This window comes from Phyllostomus discolor, chromosome 1, assembly GCF_004126475.2.
Source record: "Phyllostomus discolor isolate MPI-MPIP mPhyDis1 chromosome 1, mPhyDis1.pri.v3, whole genome shotgun sequence".
Classification (NCBI taxonomy): Eukaryota; Metazoa; Chordata; class Mammalia; order Chiroptera; family Phyllostomidae; genus Phyllostomus; species Phyllostomus discolor.
In genome coordinates this window covers 144,199,190-144,220,337 of record NC_040903.2, presented here as the reverse complement: position 1 = coordinate 144,220,337, position 21,148 = coordinate 144,199,190, and the positions used below count along the sequence as shown (strand labels likewise).

Here is a 21,148-nt window from a genome sequence, read left to right as displayed (position 1 = left end):
TAAAGCATCTATATTCTACTTTTTTCCTAAGTTCTTGTCACCAAAAAGGAAAAAAAAAACCCTTTATCTGCTCCTTGTCTCTGACCTATCCCTTAGCCCTTCTCCCAACCAAGAACCTTGAACAAAATACTTTCCTCCATTTCAGAGGAGGGAAACAGCATGTGCTTTTTCTCATATGCAGAAAAGTAGTACAAAGGAGGAGGGGCTTCTATTCAGTTCCTTTTAAATTAGTAACAGATCTCAAATTTTTCCAGCTTTTTCCTCTTTATTGGCATATGTTGGATGGAAGTACAAATTATCATTATTTTATTTTTGCTTTTTTATAAATAGACTCTATGCATATGATTAGATAGACAACAAAGGCATAAAATTAGTCTCTTCTCAGCATGAAAACTTCTGTTTCTGGCCTCTCTATGTTCTCGCTGAGCCTGCACAGTTATTCCAGCAAGGCGGAAATCAAAAAGTATTTCCAATGGACAGCAATAATTTTACATCTACCCAGAGCTCTCTCTGTGTTGTGTGGCAGCAAATCTTCACTGTGAAATCAGCAGTTCCAAGAGAGTGAATGGTATTCATCCCTCTAAATACAGGTGGCCACTTCAGCACACTCCCATATTTTCACTCTCGATGGAAAGTCATTCTCATTCCTTCTTGGATGGCTGTGGTCTTCTGTGAGCCTTGGAATTACAAGAAAAAGAAGGAAGGAAGGAAGGAAGGAAGGAAGGAAGGAAGGAAGGAAGGAAGGAAGGAAGGAAGGAAGGATAGGAGAGGGAGGGAGGAAGAGGAAAGGAGAAAGGATGAAAGGAGAAAAACACAAAGTTGAAATTCAGCAAGAACTCATTATTTTGTTGGTCTGGTGTTGATGCAGGGCTAAACCCCAGGTATCTCACACATAAACAGTGATGTGTTTGGTCCAGTGTAAGCAATCACAGCTAGCCAGACCCCCCCGGCTGGATCTTGAAAGTCAGTGTAGGATTAAGAGGGGGAACCAAGAACCACAGACTTAGCCCATTTCAATCAGTACAGAAGGACCCCAGAGGGACAAGGACCATAACACCAAGCAAATATTTACCAAGCACTCAGTAAGTGCCCAGCACTTGCAGGAGCTCAGGGGAGCAAGGAGATGGCTCATGCTGACCAAAGCAGGCTCTCATATCCTCTGGTTTGTAAGAGACCAGTGTGAACAGTCACCAGGGAGGAGAGCCACTGAGGGTCCATGCTGGTCCTAGAGAAAGGATAAGGTGCAGAAGGCTGGTAGACTCACCCAGTCACAGGTGACACCTGGCCACAGGCTTTGTCTTGTCTGCTGAGGACAATACTATCATAAGCCTTGTGCACTACGTGATCTCTTACCAGTGGTCATCAACTCACCTGCATATCAGAATTACCTAGGGAGCTTTTTTAAAATTCTGATGCCCAGACCCCACCCCAGAATAAATCAGACTCTCTTGGGGTAGCATGCAGGCTTCAGTAATTTTTAAAACTCCCCAGGTGATCCCAATATGTGGCCAAGATTGAGAACCACTCCATGGAGATAATTATCCTAATTACCTCTCCAGCTTTTCTCTGCCTGCACATTCCTCTGATCTAAGCTGATGTAGTTTCCTTTTTATTTTTAGTTTGTTCTACTTTGTTCTTTCAGTAGATAATTCTATAATATGCTATTAACTTTTTCCATGCTTTAACTTTGCTTTTTCTCATCTAATTAGCATTGCCCATTCCACTTCCTTTGTCTTCCAATTGTGTTTATTTTGAGCTGTGTTTTCTTCAGTCCAGCATCAACATTTATGGGGTGCTTAATACAGGCAGAGTATAATAGCAGGCACTTAACTGCTACTCAGAATTACATCAATGCAATATTTTCTGTTAAATTCTGTGTGACAGTTATGGGCTCTTGTCCTGTGGAAGAGTGGTATTTTGGCAAAGTCTATCTCCCTTCCCAAGAAGCGGCTCTCTTGTTACAAAAATAAAGATCTGGAATGAATCTATTTGCAACAAATAATAAAAAGAACTTCCAAAAACAGGGTAAAGAACCATTAAAAAGCTGTCTGAAGCTAAATATCAACAATTCCCTTGCTAAAAATTTGACTCAATCTAGAAGGGAGACGCTGCCATGTGGCAGCAGAAGGAAAAAGGGCCCCATACCATCTGTATAACAGGTGAAGCTATTCTCTGGGGGCAGAACATCTGCTGATCCAAGTTCATTTTCTTTCCTCATCATCAGCTGGCAAGCCCACAGGCAAGTCCCTGAGACACTAAAGGCTGAGATGAGGAGAAAGGGCCAGGAGCCTGTCCCAGAAGCAGAGCCCGTTCAGTACAGGCCAGAGCCAGTAGTGGGTCTGCTCACTCCTACCTCCTGACTGTACAGGTAGGAGCAGCCTTAGAGCGTCAGAAGAGCAGGCCCCGCAGCTCCTGGGCCAGGTGAAGCCCAGAGAGCCTGAAATCTTGTCACCCTCACAGATCCCAGCCCCAGCCCTGAACACACCATAGAAGTCAGGGGATGTTTGCCCAATCGCTGGGTGAACGAAAAAGGACTCCCCTGAGAGAATTACTCTGGGAGAGTTGGTGGAAAGACTAAATAGAAGGTGGCTCTGTAATCCCACCTGATACTTCAGTTTCTTGATACCAACCGATAGGGCTCCTCAGTTCTTCTATCTTCCTTTTACCTTAATTTTGTCTTCCAGGAATCAGTCAGATGTCTGTTGGAGAAATGAGAGATATTGTTCCTTTTAGAAGAATCAAAATTTGCAGTGCCAATGACAGGACAGTAAATGAACAACCATACCATATACTGGTATGAGAGGAAAAAAGATGGCTCCCTGAACTTTATATACCAACTAGGAGACTTCTATGACCCTGGTCTCCAGAGCAACTTTATTCATAAAAGCCACTTCTCCCTTTAGATTCTTTAAACTGCCGTGAAAAAGGAGGGGACTTATTACTGTGCTGCCCTATGCATGGTGCCTCTCCCCTGCCTCCAGAGAGGTCACAAGCCAAGTCCTGCCCCTCCCACCTTCCATAATGGTCAGCTGACCCCAGTGCCAGTCTAACTGTAAATCAATCACAAGTGCACTCACATCCATTATTTCATGGCCACACGAAGCAATAGTATCCGCATTTTATTGTTTAGAAAATCAAGGCCTGGAGAAGTTAAGAGATTTGCAGTAAGGATGGTGTCTGATACAAATCTAGATTTTCCCAGCCTAAGTACAGTGGTCTCTGAGACACTGTACTTTCAAGAGGCATAGCTCCCTCTTGAAAACTAGAGGAGGCATGAAAAGAGAAGAACCCCCAAGTTCCAGGACCCTGTCCAGCCCAGTCTTGGGCTGAGAAATGGATGAGTTCAAGGAACTCACTCGAAGAACAGAAAAAGCAGCCCCCTGCTTGAGGTTGTGGGAAGTGAAGGCTGAAACATGACTTCAAGGGCTCGCTAAAGTCCCTAATGCCTCAGATCATTCATTCTTCCTCCTGATCTCGCTGAGGCCAATAACACATCTTCTTCCAATGCCATGTAATCTGTTGGTTAATTTGCCTGGGACCCCTGAGCAGCACTATGGCCCTGAAAATGAAATATTAAGTACCTCAGCCTCACAGCCATCTCTAGACATCTTACACTCACAGAAAAGCAGGAAGTGTGGTGGCAGTTCACATGCTAGGGTCAGCAGTGTCTTTCTTAAGCCTCCCCTCTCTTGTCAGGGTGAAGGGAACAGAAGTTCCTACAGTGATATAGTCTGTCTTTAAAGCTACAACCCAAAGGCCTGAGGTCCTTCCTATGACCATGATTTTGAGAATGATCTCCTCACTGGTCTCCCTTAGTTCTCCTTTGAGATCATAGACAGCAACTCACATTCCAGTCAGACATCCTTTGGGCAGAAAAAATCATTTCACTTCAATCAGCACTTCTGAGGAGCAGTATGGGTTCCACACCGTGCTTTGGGGGGATTACACCAGGGATAAGACACACCCAATAACAAGTGTAAGGCAGCATTTGTATGTGGTAAAGCACTATATACAAAGGCAACTTCAGAATTTCTGCAAATGAGGGGTTGGGGGATAGCAATCTCACTGGAAGATCCCTCAGGAACTTGCCTTGAGGCTGTATTTTCATAACATGTAAGATTAGGAAGATGTCAAGAAATGGTAAGCTGATGGAGGTTATAGGAATGAATGGATGAATCTCCCCAAACCACTTTTGCCTCAGGCAGGTATCCTTATTTTTATAAAAAGATATCAAGGAAGGAAGAAACTAACAAATAGCCAAACAATGAGCCAAGTGTTTGCAAGTATCACCTCATTTATTCCTCACAGAGTGAAAAGAAACATTAATTCTCCTGAAAAATTATGTGAAAGAACAGGCATCCCCCAGATCATAGAAAGTTGCAGCCTAATTGCTGGCCCTGACATAGAATCAACACAAAAAGCATGGCCTGCACGAGTCTGAGAAAGGTAGAGTCCAAGGGCGGGGCCCTGGCCCACTGTTCCACCTTCCACCCGGGCACCCCGAGATAGGCTACATTTGTGTTCAAGTGCTGTCTTGCTCCTGCCCCGTGCCAGGAGAAGACCAAGGGGCCTGTGGCAGGTCCTGACTTTCCCGGACCAGGCATGGCACACCTAGCCACGCTCTTCCCTAAGTTTCCTCCAGATCATAACTGGTTCCCTCCCCTCTACTGTCTTCTACCTCTGGCTTTGACTTATTATTAATGCTGACTCACTTCTACTCAGGCCTAAAGGAAGGTTGCTTTGCCCATTAGCAATCAGCTTTTAAAACTGCCTCTAATCAATGGCAGATAAAAGTCACAGTCATAAACATAAGCACATTCTTGGGATTTTTCAGAATGACTTCCTGGATAATTTGGAAGAATTCAACAGTAATTATCTAGGAAGACAGGCTTCTTTGAGCCCGGCTAATGGTTCTTTTGATACTAGGGGAGCTTTAAGCCCACAGCACTTCCTCCTGCCTCAGGGCTTTTTTTTTTTAACATAGCCTCACTTTTTATATAGAATAATCTTTTCCTACACAAGCCCCGTTATACCTGGTATATCACGTAGAGTCAAAGCAGGAGACAGGGGGTCTTCAAGTTATGATTGGAGAGAATCTAATGAAATGGGCATTTACAAAGGTATGGGCAGGTCTTATGGATTAAATTATGTCCCTTAAAAAAATATGCTGAAGTCTTCACCTCCAGTAGCTTTGGAAATTGACCATAATTGGAAATAGGGCCATTGAAGTTGATGCAACTAGTTAAGATGAGCTCAGGCTGCAGTAGAGTGGGCCCCAAATACAACATGATGGACCTCTTTATAAGAAGTTGTCACATGAAGACAGAGACACAGAGAGAACACTGTGTGACCAGGAAGCCAGCAACTGAAGTGATACACCCACAAGCCACACCCGAGACACTAAAGAGAGCAGCGCACCACCAGTCAGAAAGGGGCAAGGAAGGATTCCCTGCAGGTCTCAGAGAAAGTGCGGCCCTGCTGGCACCTTGATTTTGGACTTCTAGCCTCCAGAGCTGTGAGACATTACATTTCTATTGTTTAAAGCCACCCAGTTTGTGGTATTTTTAAGGCAGTCATAGGAAACTAATGCAGCTGGGTTGTGGGAAACCAAAAGAAAAAAGGTGTAATATCCTGGGTCTGACAACAAAGAAGCTACTACCATGAAGCACGGCATAGAGGAGCCTTTCCTGGATGCTGCAGGTATAGGAGAGAAGCTGTAGTCTTCAGCAGAGGAAAGCAGCCTCTGCCAATCTGCAACCTCTGCCAACCTGCAGCCTGGCAAGGACTGTGGGGTAGGAACACCGTACCTCACCCTCCTCATTTTCTCCAGTTTCCTGATGGTACCTCCGACTGGCCAAACTAAATGGGATACCGGAGATCGAGGGAACCAGGTGGATGTTGTCCATTAAGTTCAGACTCCTAGAGTAGGAAATAGAGTACACCTGATGAGACAAAATGACACTATCTAGCATTGCTGGGTAACTTTTGTTTTTGAATCTCAGCTTGCAAAGTCACTTCTTTAGGGAAGCCTTCCCAGATCCTAGCCCCAGTAACATCCTCTGATAACACTGCTTCTTCTATGGCGTGCTTATCACAGCTGCAGTGGAGAAATTCATTATGCAAATTATGCATTAAGTGATGGTGAGGTCTCATGCTAGAACATAAGTGGAGAGACCACATCTGTCATTTATCCATGAATCTTCAGGGACTGGTGTCTAGTAAAATGACTAGATTATAGGATGTTCCAAGAGGTAGGCAACCTGATATAAAAAGATCAAGTATGGCCCTGGCTGGGTGTCTCAGTTGGTCAGAGTGTCATCCCAAAACCAAAAGGTTGTCAGTTTGATTCCTGGTCAGGGCATATACCTAGGTTGCAGGTTCAATCTCTGGTCAGGGCGCATAGGGGAGGCAACCAATCAATCTTTCTCTCTCACATCAATGTCTCTCTCTTCCCCTCTCTCTCTTCTTCTTCTCCCTCCCTGTTGCTTACCCTTTCTCTAAAATCAATAAACATATCCTTAGGTGAGGACTTAAAAATTAATTAATTAATTAATTAAAAATATCAAATATCTAAGTCCGGAGAAGCTGCCCTCAACAACTTTCAAAGAACTATAGATAGAAAATGGGCATCATTGTGTCAAACAAGCAGGCACTGATGATGGAACTTGTAATTTCAGAGAATGTGATCACCTGAAGTGCTTGCTACTAGTTCTCTGGGAACGGCAGTGAGATGGGCAGTTAGGTAAATGAGATCACTCAAGGGTAGGGAGAGCAACTACCACGAGGTCAAGCAAAGTTGAGTTTGCTTCCATCTGAATTTCTTCAGGCCAGTCTGGTCCAAGTCACATGGGGATAAAGAAGAAAGTTGAGGTGGGTCTCTCCTCCGCCAGCATGGGAATTTAGGTCCTGCACCCATCCTCAGACATTGGATGCTGCCTTGCTCCTGCTTCTTGACATACCAAGGGACCCCCTTCCCAGCTTCTGCTGTACCCTCAAGTTTCCATTATTAATTTACCTGTTTATTTCAAAATTTTATAAATTTTTTAAATTCAAAAGTGTAGGTCACAAAAGTTCAAACATGCCTCTGTTTTGAAAGCAAGTGAAGTCAGGCTGTCATAAGCTAGAAGGTAGTGTTGATTTCCAAGATTTTCACAGTATTTGGTTCTGTAATTCAACACAGGTGACCCGCCTTCAGAAAAGACAGATGAGCTCAATAAAAATCAGAGAACTGGCTCAAATTTGGAGACAATACTTCATTGGCTTGCTCATTTACACTTGGGTGAATCACCCTTATCAACTTTGCCTGGAGGGAGTTGCAGTAAGCGCAAAAATCGTTACAACGCCGGTAGACCATCTATCTTCTCGTTTGATGGCTCTTTTGATTATGGCTGTAAATATCAATAATTCTTCTTGACATTAGCTGTGACATCACCAGAGAGCATATAACAAGTACATCTGACATTAAAATGGAGCAATAATATCAAGCTTAACTTCTAGGGCAGGAAGCAGAAACCTTGTTATCAATCAAATAAGCTCTCTTAACCTTTTCTCAATTGTCCTTACTTATCTGGACCACAGTATCAATCTTAAAGGGGGTGTTGTCATCCCAGTAACAGGCCACAGGCTCTGCGAAACTCCTGTGATTGGCTAAAAGCCCTCTCAGGGAAGAGAACAGCTGCCGACAGAGGCTGGTTTCCTCAGGCACAAATGTGTCACAGTCAAGGTATTGACTCAGAGGAGGGCCCGGGCAGAGGGTGAGTTGGGAGGCAGAACTGTCTGAGTGGAGCCATGCAGAGGACCTGCTCACTCATCCATGTCACCCTGTTCTGGGCAGGTAAGGCAGATCCTGGAGCCTCAACCAAGTCAGACTGAGTGACAGCAAGGCATCAAGAATGCCAGGGCCTGGAGCTCATGGACAGGGCTCCTTACTCAAAGGTCTCAGCCCCAGTCCTCAATGAGCCCCTCTCACATCTTTTCTCCCAGGAGCCATGTCAGCTGTGGTGTTGGTGTCTCAAGACCAAGTAGTGACCACGTCCTTTGGGGAGTCTGCAACCCTCAGGTACTCAATGGAAGGAGAAATGATCAATAACTACCATCAGCTGGTACAGGAAGACCCAGGATAACATAATGACTTACATACACCGAGAAGGAGGCATGTATGGCCCTGGTTTCTTGAACAAGTTCCGCGCTTACACTGATAATTCAAACAACCAGGCTGTGCTTGAGATCCTTAAAGCATCAGAGAGAGATGAAGGAGTTTACTACTGTGCCAGCAACTACCACCCTGCTGCTGGCCCACTTATGAACAGCTCAAAAACCATAGAGATTAATGCAGAACAGCAGTTTTAACAAGGTCATGATTTTCTCCTCAGTAAATAGTTTAAGAAATTGGGGCCAGAGAAGGCTGACATTACAGCCTTTCCCTCAGGCTCATATGCTCCCATGGTACTGAGATAGGCAACCTCCTGTGGAGTGTGGCCCAGTGTGGGACAAGAGAGAGGGGAGAAAGAGCCGAAGTCAGGAGTTGTAGCATTCACTGTGTACTCTTAATAGTCTGGGTTTTTTTAAGCTTCATAAAAGATTTGGCCACACACCCAAAGTACTTAAGGCATAGATTAAAGGGGCACTTTCCAAAGTATGACTACGGGTGACAGGTGTCCGGTTTCTCCCAACCATATACACCATGAATCTAGATGTCATACAAGAGGCAGGGTTTGGAAGGTGGGGAGAATGCCTTCCTTCATCAATGCACGCACTGCGTGCCATGTTGCCCAACATGGAAGGCAAGGCTCAGTCTCTGGCATTCTGCATTGTATCGATGATTACTGCCCGAATATGGCCTTTTGACCTCGTTTCCTTCTCTACCTCTTCAATTCTTCTGTATGTGCTAGAAATAAAACCTGGAGAATTTCTTCCTTATCCCTTTTTTTTAAATATTTTACTTATTTATTTGTAGAGAGAGGGGAAGGATGAAGAAAGAGGGGAGGGAAACATCAACACAAGAGAAATATCGATTGATTGCCTCTCATATGCACCCTAACTGGGGATCGAACCTACAACTCAGGCATGTACCCTGACCAGGAATTGAACCAGTACCTCCCTTTGCAGGAGGATGCCCAACCAACTGAGCCACCCCAGTCAGGGCTCCATGACCTCTTATTATATGTCTCCCCACACAGCTACATTTCAGCAAATCTCTCTTTTCAACTCTCCAATTCAAACCCACTCACTCTGTCCTAGTGTCCTGGTTCCACCATAGGCCTGTACCTGGCTTCTACCTACACTGCCCCACTCTGTTGGATGGTTACTTGGTTAAACTGTCTCAAGGTTCTATGTATGTACTCTGACTTTGGATAAAATCAGGTTCTGGGATCCACATACGATCAGGCACCCTGAGCCCTACATTCTGGGAAGGGAGTTTAGAGCCCACCTTCCTGGGATGTGTACAAATTACCACACAGGCCCCATCACAACCCCTCTGGCCCTGTACCTGCTATTCACATCCATTGTTCGTCTTTGAAATCAATGCTAGGCAGGAAAGTGAAGTGCATCTCTGAGACTGAAAGGATATAATTCTTCTCCCAGTTTGTAATGATGACTTTGGAAAAAAGAACATTTGGAAGGAAGCTGGTTATGCTGATGTTGGCACAGTTTTGGTACCACAGTATTACAAGGCTTACAAGGCAGATTCCTAGGAAGAGACCCACTAGGTACTCTGACAGAGACTGGGAAAATGTGTCTGATGAGGGAAGAGCTAAAGTAACTGGACAAATCCATAAAACTTATGTTAGCTCTATACCACCAATACCTGCTGAGTGCTTACTATATGCCAGGTACTATTCTAAGCTCTTTACATGTGTTCTATCATTTAATTTTTCTCAACAACCCTACAATGCATTTTCTATTATCATCTCCATTTACAAATGAGGACATGAAGACAGAAAAGCTAAAATACCTGTGTAACTTTCCACAGCTGGTAAGAAGGGTGGCAGGTTTCAGACTCTGGAGTCTGTGCCAGAGGACACAGCATGTGATTCAGGGGAGTGGGGGAACCACAGAGGAGGCCATCTCCAAGTGTGTCCAAAACGAGAGCAACTGGCCTGTGCCCTTGTCACCAGACCTGTTCAAACTGATGCTCTGTGACCATCTGTCAGGAAACTGGGACAATGGAGCAGTGGTCCCAAATGACCTGTCAAATGGTCTGTATCTCTGAGATCTTGTGATCGTGACATAAGCTTCCCACTGTCTTCTAAAATCATCTGTGGTCTCTTCATCTTTCAATGATGATGACAAGGGTTCCAACTCCACAGTGTTGTTGTAAAAAGCTAGTGATAGAAAGTAAGTCAATTGCATGGCGCGTACAGCTGTTCAATAAATGTTACATATAGGAAAGAGCAAACTGTACAGTGGAATAATTAAGGGGAAGGTGAACTAAACTACTGAGTGCCAATAAGATGCAACCACTTTTTTCATGTTTTATTTTTATATTTTTATTTTTTTCCTTTTACTGAATGTATTGTGATGATGTTCGTTAACAAAGTGACACAGGTTTCAGGTTCACAATCCCACAACGCATCATCTGTGCATTGTGTTGTGTGTTGACCACTTAGAGTCAAGCCTCCTTCCACCACCAACTCCTTTACCCTCCTGTATCCTCCCCCAGCAATCACCACATAAGGATGCAACCACTTTGTAGGTGTAGACTCACTTAATCCTTATGGCAACCCCATGAGGTTGTCATTCTCAGCTCTGTCTTACAGATGGGAGTGCTAAGGCTCAGAGAGACTAGGTAGCTTACTGAAGGTTACAGAAGCAGGGCCGGGAACTGGGCCTGTGTCGAAGGCTGCCTGTCTTGGCACTGGGCTAGGGTCTGTGGGATATAATAAAGAAATATATCACCTATAATAATATCTGAATTAAAGAACAGCTGGGAACAAGTGTGTGAAGTCCAGTCATCTGTGTGATGCAGAGGTTGCCTTGACTCCCTGGCCAGTCCCCAGAAGAGGGGGGTGGGGTAGAAATGTTTAACTCCTTCCACTCCCACCTCTCCTTCCCCCAATTTAAAATACCAGTTGCAATTTCAGCTTCGAGGCTGCTCTCCAGAGATGCCTCACTCCCTTGTCTGAAGGGAGACAGTGCTACCCAGCCCCCTGCCACTCATGCTCCTGAGCACCACCCCCATGTACACAAATCTTCTCTGGGGCCATGACATGGGAAATAACCTACATACTCTTCCTCCTGATGCTTGTCAAAAGCAATACCTTGTGGTATTCTCTAGAGTTTCTGGGGTGCTAATGCTTTGACTGCTTTCTCCTTTCCGTCTCAGGGGCCTGCCTAGAATGGAAGCTCTAGGGCTGTGGGGCTAGTGAGAAGAGAGCTAGAGAAACTCCATGAGTGTCTGGCCGGTGCATAGAATTGCTAACTTGACCACCCATCTATATTAGGATGGTGAGACAAAGTGTCTGAATTGGCCTCTTCCATTTTCTCTGCCTATACCAAATTATCACTTATACCAAGACAGCATAAGTCCCCAATAGCTGTTGTCCACAGTTCTCTGCGTTCAAAATAAGCAAACTACATCAGAAAGCACTGTGGTAAATTAAGGTACAGGAGCCACCGTGCAAAGGAGAGACTTGAGTTCCACCAAACTCTGCATTAGGCAGGGTCTGAGCCCGCTGCAGTGTCTCAGACAGGATGTGCATCCACACTGATGAAGCGAAGAATCTCCAGAATTGAGAATTCTTTTTCACTCTTCTTCAACTTAATACATTGCCCTCACGTATTAAGTGAAGTGACAGGATTATGCATCTCTGATTTTTTTGTCAGAACAATTTTTTATTCCTCCAGCAAATATCATCCCTCCTCCCTGCTTAATTGTCCTCCATAGCATTCATCACCATTGATGTGCTCCATATTTGACTTGCTTCTTTATTTGTTGTCTAGCCCTCCACTGGAATAGGGTTCCACAAGTTGGGGATTTTGTTTGTTTTGTTCATTGCTTTCACTCCAGCACTTAGAATAAATCTGGCACAAATGCACATTCAACAAATGCATTGAATGAATGAGTGAAGTATTTAGTGAGTGAGTACTATGTACCCTACACTGTGTTGATTGCTGGGAATGCAGTATCGCACAAGACTGGTGCTGATGTTGCCCTCTTAGGTGCTTTTCTAAACTGCATGTATCCACTAACAAAATGCTAACAAGTCTGTAACAAGATTGTCCAAAGGGCTGCTAATAGAGTGCTCTAGAATGCCGAACAACTACTTTCGGAGAGCACATATCAGTATTCCTGCATTCCTTGCACACACCGCCCCCAGCCAGGGCAGGGATAAAATGGGGGGAAGAGCAGGCTTTGTCCTTCACCACCTTTCCTCTCCAAGGCCCCAGGCCCTGAGGCTCAACCTATCAGAGAAAGAGCTGAACATTTCTACTTTATTTCATAAAGGAATTTTGCAAACTTTTCCTCCAAACAGACATGCTAGAGCAAGCTATTTCATAACCCAAAGTCACAATAACATGTTTTCCTAAACAAAAAATAATTCCTAACTCTCTCTCACCTACCACAATCACCGCCACCACCACCGCCAAATGATTTTGGCAATTCTTCAAGAATGCAGAATCTCTGGGTTCTTGTTGTTCTTAGCAACTCACACATACACAAATGCATTATGGATGGTGACAGTGTACAGCAGTGTGTATCAAACACAGAAGGGATTCTCTGAGCACATACCCGGGATTCTCAAGGGCTCTCGAGGAACAGGGAGCCGCCACCATGCCACACTCAATAGAAAAAAACCTGGTGACAGTACAAAGAAATCAAGCCAAAATGCAATTGCTTGTAGATTTCTTCTTTACATTCTGTGTTTAAATAAGAAATCTAACAGCCATAAGTTTTCTGTTTACCTGCACACATGCGGGAAAATAAGAAAGTTTAAATTATTCTTTGCTGGCTTAAGAACAAAACTTCATGAATATTTATAACTTTCAAAAAAACAAATGTCAGTACAAATATATTGCTAGGATAATAAATTATTAAGAAAGATAACTAATACAAAGTATGGACTTTTGGAGGTTAAAATTGCTTTCCTAGAATATAACTTTGATTTATTTATTCAATAGCAATTATTAAGCACCTACCATGTGCTGGGTGCCTTTCTAGATTCCTAGGTATATGGTACTCAGAAGCCCATGAGTTTATTTTAGGGAAAGTAAATACAAAGTCAAATATATGTTAGATGATGATGACTGCCATGTAAGAGATTTACAGGGAGATAAAATATGTTATCAGGGTGGCCAGGGAAAATATGTATTTTAAACCAGGGTTTGAGAAAGTTTACAATCAGGCCACAGCTCAACAAAGGCCTGGAAGTGGGCAGGGATGGTACAATACTACTTGGAATCTGGGTGTTTGCCAGACTTTTCTGTTAGAAATAATATTTTCATGTCCTGCTTTATGATATACCAGCTTTTCTGTAACTTGGGGAAAGAGCCAATAATTTTTTCTTCTTATCTTGCTAAGAGCTCTTTCCTGAATCGTTCAAACTTTCATTTTTCAAGCGCAAGTAACAGAATTCTGTTGATTAGCACAGAGTGGGGAGGAAGCAGTCCTAAAAAGGCCAAAATTTAAAACATGAAATGGAAGATGGCAGGACTGAATCACTGACAAATAGGACATGGGAGATGTAACACTGGGCCTGTTGCCTTCTCTCCCCACTGACCACCTGCTATGAGCTGAGGAGTGGTTCTTCCTAGCCATAAAAGGAGAGTATACAAATTAGATGGCTCCTGTCTCCACTGATCCGCACAATGAATCTACTCCAGCAGCCTCAGGAGAGAATCTGCAGCCTCATCTATACTTCCAGACACATGTGTCTCTAGAAACTGGCCCAGTAGACTGCGACACTGAAGTAAAACATGTGTACACCTCAGTGAGGTTCTTGCTTTTTCCTTGTCTCTGGGAAGCCAGCCATACATAAACCTGGGGAATGTGGAGTACCTGTGGGGAAAGCTGGAATCTCTCTTTTTTTAATATTTTATGTATTTTTAGAAAGAGGGAGACAAGAAAGAAAGTAAAAGAGAGAATCATCGATGTGTAAGAAATCCATGGATCAGTTGCCTCTCAAGCGCCCCCAACTGGGGACCTGGCCCATAACCCAGGCATGTGCCCTGAGTGGAAATCAAAAAACTCTTCTGTTCGCAGGCCAGCACTCAATCCACTGAGCCACACCAGCCAGGGCAAAAGCTGGAGTATCTTTAAAATTCCTAGCAAAGCTTTAGAGATTCATCCTCCAGGACATCTGGGGATGCCTAAGGTAGGCCACAGATGCAGCTTCCATCTCCACCCGCCACCTGACAGAAGTGAGCAGTATTGCTCAGAGACAGTGAGAAGTAAAGCCAACATCCACGGGGACGATGCCAAGGGGGAAAAGGCTGTGTCATGAGTAGCTCTGCCATGTCCAAGGCCTCCTGTTGCATAAGGACCTAAACTGTGTTTGCATAGCACATGTTACCCTCATGAGTGATTGATAGGGGATTGACTGCCCCAGTCGTCTGAGGAGGAAAAGAAGGGCTTCATGCACCTAGTTTACAAATAAGGACACATAGAACCACAAAGGGGCCAGTATAACAGACACTATAAGTTAAAACAGAGATATGGCACAGTAGCAGTAACCCTCCTCTGTGGTAAAAATCAACTTAAAAATGAGTTCACAGCTAGTCCATTGATCAGCATCCAAACCATCAGTATGTTTTCTGTATGAAGGATGTCCCCTTTGCCCTACAGCTCCACCCCTTACACACATACACACACACTCACACACACACACACACACTCATACACACATTGAAACAGCGAAAAACTTCAGTCACCCCGTGGTTCAAACTTTTCAATTGAAGACGTAAAAACCGAGGAGTGGAAAAATTAAGTGACCTTCCCACCATCATACAACTAGCTAGTGGCAAAGCCAAGAGAGCACAGGTTCCCCAACTCCTGGTCAAGAACTCTTTCCACTACTCCCTGACATCTGGTTGCCATGGGAAGCACTCTATTGCTGTGTATTTCCAGCCCACACACCTTCTGTGCAGTTTTCCCCCTCCAGTCAGCTGGAAAATCTTTCTACTTCAGCCAAGCCGAGCCCCTTATAATGAGTGCCTTTGTGGCTTGAAGAGTAAGAAGTCTCCCCTGTATTGTGGGAGTATAGAGCCCTGAAGAACTCCAGAGAGCTCAATCTTTGCTGCCTACCTCTTTCTAAATAAACTCCTTGCAATCTCAACCCTTCCCTAGGTTCTTTTGCTTTCCAATGAGTGCCTAACATCACACTCAGCAGGTCCTCAGTACATGCTACCAGTGAAAGAAGAAAGGCTGATCCTCCCCTCTCATCTCAACCTAAGGAAACCCCACTCATTAGGGACCCTGCTCCTCACTCCCTGCCCTTTGTCCCCACGGCAGTGCCCCTGATTGTCTCTGCTGAACAATGGGTGGGTCAATGGCCAGAGCCTGCCTTCCACTCAGAGACAATACACCAAAAGTTTGTAGGTTCAGTTCCTGGTCAGGGCACATATCTAGGTTGCAGTTTCAATTCCTTATCTGGGAGGCAGCATACAGAGGCAACCAATCGATCTCTCTCTCTCTCTCTCTCTCTCTCTCCCTCCCCTCTCTCTCTGCTCTCTCTCCCTTCTCTCCCTCTCCCCAACCCCTCTCTCTCTCCACTCCCTTCCTTCCTTCTTTCTTCTCCCCTCTCTAAAAGTCACTTAAAAATATGATTAAAAAATAAATAAATAGGATTAAAAAATAAATAAATACAGCCAGTGAGGTGCTAGAAGATCATAAGAATGACAATATCATTATACTCAGCACTGATCAGCCCTTCCCACAGGGTCACACACCTGGTATGTTTCCACAGTATCCTGAGTAAGTCTTGGAGAAATTAGGCAATGCTGAATTGTGGCACGTGAACAGTTATTACACAATAGAAAAGAAACCCACTGGGACCTGCATTTAAAACAAAGTTCTGCCCTGTGAGAACTTGAGCTCATCAAGTCACCTCCCCCTACTCATTTATAAGGTGAAGAAAGTGGAACTGATACAGCCTGAGGGCCCTTCCAGCTCTCACCCTCAGTAACTATGGTCAGTCATCCCGTTACATATGAGCTGAGAGAAAGAGAAAATACGCTGAGGTTTCAGCAAAAAGAAGTTAAAAATGAAAACTTGAAATCATCAACAACTATAAAGAGGTGCTGCTAATAACAATAAATGATGGCCCACAGTCAGGGGTACTTTTCTACATGCAAGTCACTGTTCAAAGTAGCGACCTGCTTTGCTTTGTTTAATCTTCATAAAACCCATTGCAATAATTATCCCTATTATACAGATGAAGAAACCAAGGCAAAGAGAGGTTAAGGCATTGCCCAAGGTCATAGTGCTGGTGAGTGACGCAAGACCAGGCTGTGTGCTCCAAAGCTGCTTCACCACACAACTTAAGAGCTTCCTTTTTCTGGAGCCAATTAAAGCTTTCTAAAACCATATCTGTGGGTAAAAGAGTGGATCCAGTATCTTCTCAGAGTCCTTTCTGACTGCAGTAGGCTCTCTTCTGTAAAAGGAAGCTATGCAAAGAGGACAGAACTACATCCTTTTGGGTCCCCATGATTCCATCCTTACAGTTTGCATCCAAAAGACCAATCGCCTCTACTGTGTGTTTGTGACATTTTTCCATCCTGTGCTATCTGCCTGGGCTGACCTTCCTTGTGCTGTTTCTTTATGGTAATAATCCAGGAGTCATCATTTTGGAGGTACTATAATATTGGTTTCTTACAATTCTTATCAATACTTTCTCTTTACCAGAGGTCCAGTCACTGAATCAGCTAATGGATTTATGGGGGGCGTGGCCGGGGGCATGAGAAATGCTAGGGACTCCCTAATATGATCACCTGTAACACCTCTGGGTATAATTTTGGACTCCTCTGGATCAACTGGTACAGCCACGTTCCAAAAGACCATGTAAACATGTTTCCAAAATTAGTCCTTCCAGGATGTTAAGCTTTACCCATCTTCCATGGAGAGGAGATTTGTTATCATCAGGAAGATCAAAAATCAGTTGTATTTACAAATCAACAGACTAAAACGGGAGGCCTCAGCCCAGTATTATGGTGCTTTCACCATAGCGACCCACAGGGAAACTGAAGGGGAAGCCCGTCTGGCAGACAGAACAAAGGCGAACCCGCATATACAATCATCAATCTTTCTCCAGCTGGATCTCCCCACCCCAGGCCTGCACGTCCACTCTGCTCAGACTTGGGACTGCACTCTTTACGTTGTATTTTCAATTTAAAATTTATGAATTGTTTATTTCTGTAATTTTCTATTTAACATTTTCAGACTACAGTTGACTGAGGGTGACTGAAAATGCAGAAAGGCAACTGCATGTAAAGGAGGACTGTTGTATATACACAATACAACACATGTATTGTGTGTGCATGAGTGTGTGCACATGTGTATATGCAATGTATATATAACATTTTGAGTCAGACAGAATCAGTTGAGTATTTGATTACAGATAAATGCAAACTGGACCCAGTGGGTTATAGAGGAAATGGCTGTGTGCCTTGGTTCCACATTCTCAGGTCTCTGCCTAAATCTGACACTGGCGTCACAGGTGGCTAGATCATGTCCAGAGCTTCTCTTCCTGTCACCCACAGACCTCCTCTCCCAAATACACTCTTATTCTCATGTGAAACACAACCTCTTCACTCTGACCCTTTGAATTTTCCCAGTTTTTTTCAACTTCCAACTTACTGCATCCAGATCTGGTTGGGCCAAAAGGTGAGGAAGGCCCCTGAGGAAGCAGTCTTGAGTGACCCTTCCCGAAGCCTTGTTGGTCAGAGGGGTTGTTCTGAAGAATGCCAGGATGGTTAGCATGTCTAATTGACTCCTGCCCTTGGGTGGTGCTAGTTGTCCTTCACAGTTGTTTTTATTAGCCCTTGACTTCTAGGACATTGGAGGAAAGAGGCGAAAACCAAAACATGTAATGCAGAACTAAAAGAAAGAAGGGAGTGGGGTTTTTGTCCAGGTTCCAGATAACTACCTTCTATAATCCTTCCCACATTTGCAGATGGATGAAAACATCCTTAGTGTGTTAACAATAAGTTTCATGGCACAACTGAAGTAGGTATATGCTTCTCTCTTAAATAGGTGGCAAGATAGTGCAGATGGGTAAATTAACATATAAAAGTAAATAAGCTAAATCATTCACAAAAGTATTCATATGCATTGAATTTGAAAACAATAATCTGAAAATTGTCCTTAACTTTGGCAAGGTCCTTTCACTGATCTTAAAATGAACAAGTTTAAAATTTTGGTCTAAAAAATATATTTTGGTCTATAAATTTGTTTTTATATGTGAGTTCTTTTAATAGTAAAAAGAACATGGGCTCTGGAATCAGACAAAAATGGGTAAGAATCACAGCTCTTCATTTACTCATGGAGGACCTGAACAAGGTTGCTTACCAATTCTCTAAACCTCTATTTCCTCACCCACAAAACAGAGACAATACTACCTATTTCACAGAGACATTACACAGATTAAATGAAATCACTGTTAGAAAGAACCTGGCACACCTGGGTTACTGGTACACCAAAGGTGCTCAATAATGCTAATACTTCATTCCCTCCATTCTTAATGGTCTGAAGGAAAGTGGTTGTTACCCAGAAAAGAATAAAAGATATTGAATGAGAGGGAACATTGACAATGAGTACAACCATTTTTCCAATGCAAGAAATCCAAATTGCTACCAGTATATTTTTCATAAAAATACCTCAACAGGACCGTTCTTGCCAGACAACCTCTCTAAATTATTTCCCTGCACTAATGATAGTGAAAGCCTCAAAGACAAGTTCATTATTGTGATTATCTGGCTCCCAATAACATATTGTGTCTTTATTGCCCTTTGTCTGTACCAGATGAAGGTGGTCCAGGCCAGTCCCAGCTTTACCAGAAGCAACAAGGGGAATTAATTTTTTATCCCAAATCTTTTTCCAATAGACTTGCTTCAGATGTCGAAGATAATAGCTGGACTTAGGGGGTCTCAATTTTCAGAAAGTTCAGCTTTATCCAGCTTTGAGGATGCTCTCCTGCAGGACCTCCCCAGTCTCAGGATACATTTAATTAATGTACCCTTTTAGGAATAGATAGATATTATCCCATCCTTAAAAAGGAAGCTACAACCCTCTGGCAACGGGTAAGAAGACACCTGCGTGGTGGTATTGCTCTTATATCAGTCAGGGGCAAAGCAGACGTACAGTCCTTAGCTCATCCTAGCTTGAAGCCTGTGTTGGTGGCCAGAACTGTTTCATACCTCGGGCACATTTTTTAAAGGGAAGCTATAAAGTTTAGTTACTAACCTGTGAGGCATGGCATTTGTCCATCCTCATTCTGCCCATGCTGTCTACATGGGATTAGTTCTTACTATGGTACTGGGCCAAGAAAACAAAATGAATGAATCCCTAAATGAATCCCAAGGATAAATAGCCTCATTTCAGTCCTCAAAGCTCCTCTATGCCAGAAATGCATGTTCTGATGGGAGAAGATTATGAGAATATCTGCACTAAACCATGTGCTGGAAAGCAACAATCTGAGATCTGAGGAAACTTTCACATGCTAAGAAGAGCTAGCAGCCTGTTGAATAAAAAAAAAAAATTGTTTGGGAGTCAAAACTCTTATTTCTTTTTGTGTGACTTTAGGTAAATCAGTTACCCTCTTGGAACCCCAGATTCTCATCTATACAATAGAGAGTTTATATTAGATGATCTCTACGGTTCCTTCAGCACTAATAAGCTGTAGGTCTCTGTACGGCAAGAATGAGAAGGAAGTAGTTGTGGGACAAAGGAAATCAGATTTGACAGATTCCCAAAATTGGGAAGCACAGATTTCTGCCTAGCTTTGACCCAATAAGAATAAAATTTTAAAAAGAACTAACTAAATGAAATACACTCATGATTAATCAAAGGGAATTGAAAGTCATTGCTAACCTCACACCTACCTTGATTCAACTCCAGCTCATCTCCCTTGGGACACTCCTCCTCCTTAATGCCTCATTGTGATTCTCAAAAACTGTGATCACTCAAGGTTGAAGCTTTTAATCTCCCATGTATAAAAGGATATGCAAATAGAGTTCAGTTTCCTGTTGAATCTCTGCCAAGGTCTTAGCCTGGCAGTTCTGGGAAAGGAGCCAAAGACCTCATATTTCTTGGCTGTTAACATTCTCCCATCTGTGCTCAAGTCAGCAGCCTGAGCTTCAGGCTGTGGCTTGTCGTTAGTCTTACACCTTCCTAGGTTTTCTAAAACAACTCTTTAGAATGTTTTCACAAAAAATAACATGGTTCCCAAGTCCCAGACAGAGGATTATCTGGTTATATTTGTGGAGAGAGAGAGAAAAAGACCAGAAAGTCTATATTCCTATATTAAAGCCTCAGAAGCCAACTTTGTAAGCTACCTGAGGTACTGATGTTAATTAGGTCCTAAGCAAAGCTTACAAATAAGTTATCAGTGTCACCAAACAGTGACATACATACACATCACACATACACAGGGTGAAAAAGGCAAGGTCCTCCGGTATAACAGCAGCTCTGCACAACATTCAAAAACCAAAAACAAAACATGAAAAACACAAGACATCTCAATGTGTTTCTGAGCCAAAGGCTCTGCTAAACAACAGTATCAGGGATCAGACTAATTGTTCCCTATGTCTCCTGACTGAACTCAGGCAAAACAGCAGCTGCCATTGTTACCCAACACAAGGCATTCAGACCCAAGTTCACCAAAATGTTATTATCAGTATTCTGATAGAAAATTATATGTTCTAAGCTGTGTTAAGTCTGACCATTCATTAAGCATGGATTTTCCTTTTTTTCTGTAAATGCTCTGGTTTATTTGTGTTTTCTAGTATTTCCCTTTGAAGGTAACTTCCAAAGGGATTGCCTATGCATTCTCATTACTATTACGAGATCAATGTACAAGTTAAATTTTTAAATTTCTTCCTCTATGGAGAGATTTCCTCTTCCATTTCTTTGTTATCCCAGGCAGCCATCGGGAGCAAAAAGCTCAAGATTGGGCTACCTTAAGATAGTATGACATCATAAAAATGTTCTCAG

The 21,148-nt window shown here is 43.3% G+C and overlaps 1 long non-coding RNA gene, 1 pseudogene and 1 gene segment (V, D, J or C); 2 read left to right on the top strand and 1 right to left on the bottom strand.

Moving 5' to 3' along the window:
* Positions 1-957: 957 nt before the first annotated feature.
* On the bottom strand, positions 958-20,306 carry LOC118501569. Its single transcript, XR_004904192.1, has 3 exons — positions 20,038-20,306; positions 19,400-19,471; positions 958-2,699 (listed from the first exon to the last, which is right to left on the bottom strand). It is a non-coding gene; the product is annotated as an uncharacterized LOC118501569 (long non-coding RNA).
* Positions 7,743-21,148, top strand: part of LOC114492091 — a 49,334-nt gene continuing 35,928 nt past the window's right edge. Inside the window, 2 exon segments of the C gene segment in view lie at positions 7,743-7,834; positions 7,984-8,289. Of these exon segments, the coding sequence occupies positions 7,789-7,834; positions 7,984-8,289 (352 nt within the window).
* On the top strand, positions 19,222-19,366 carry LOC114493716 (annotated as a pseudogene).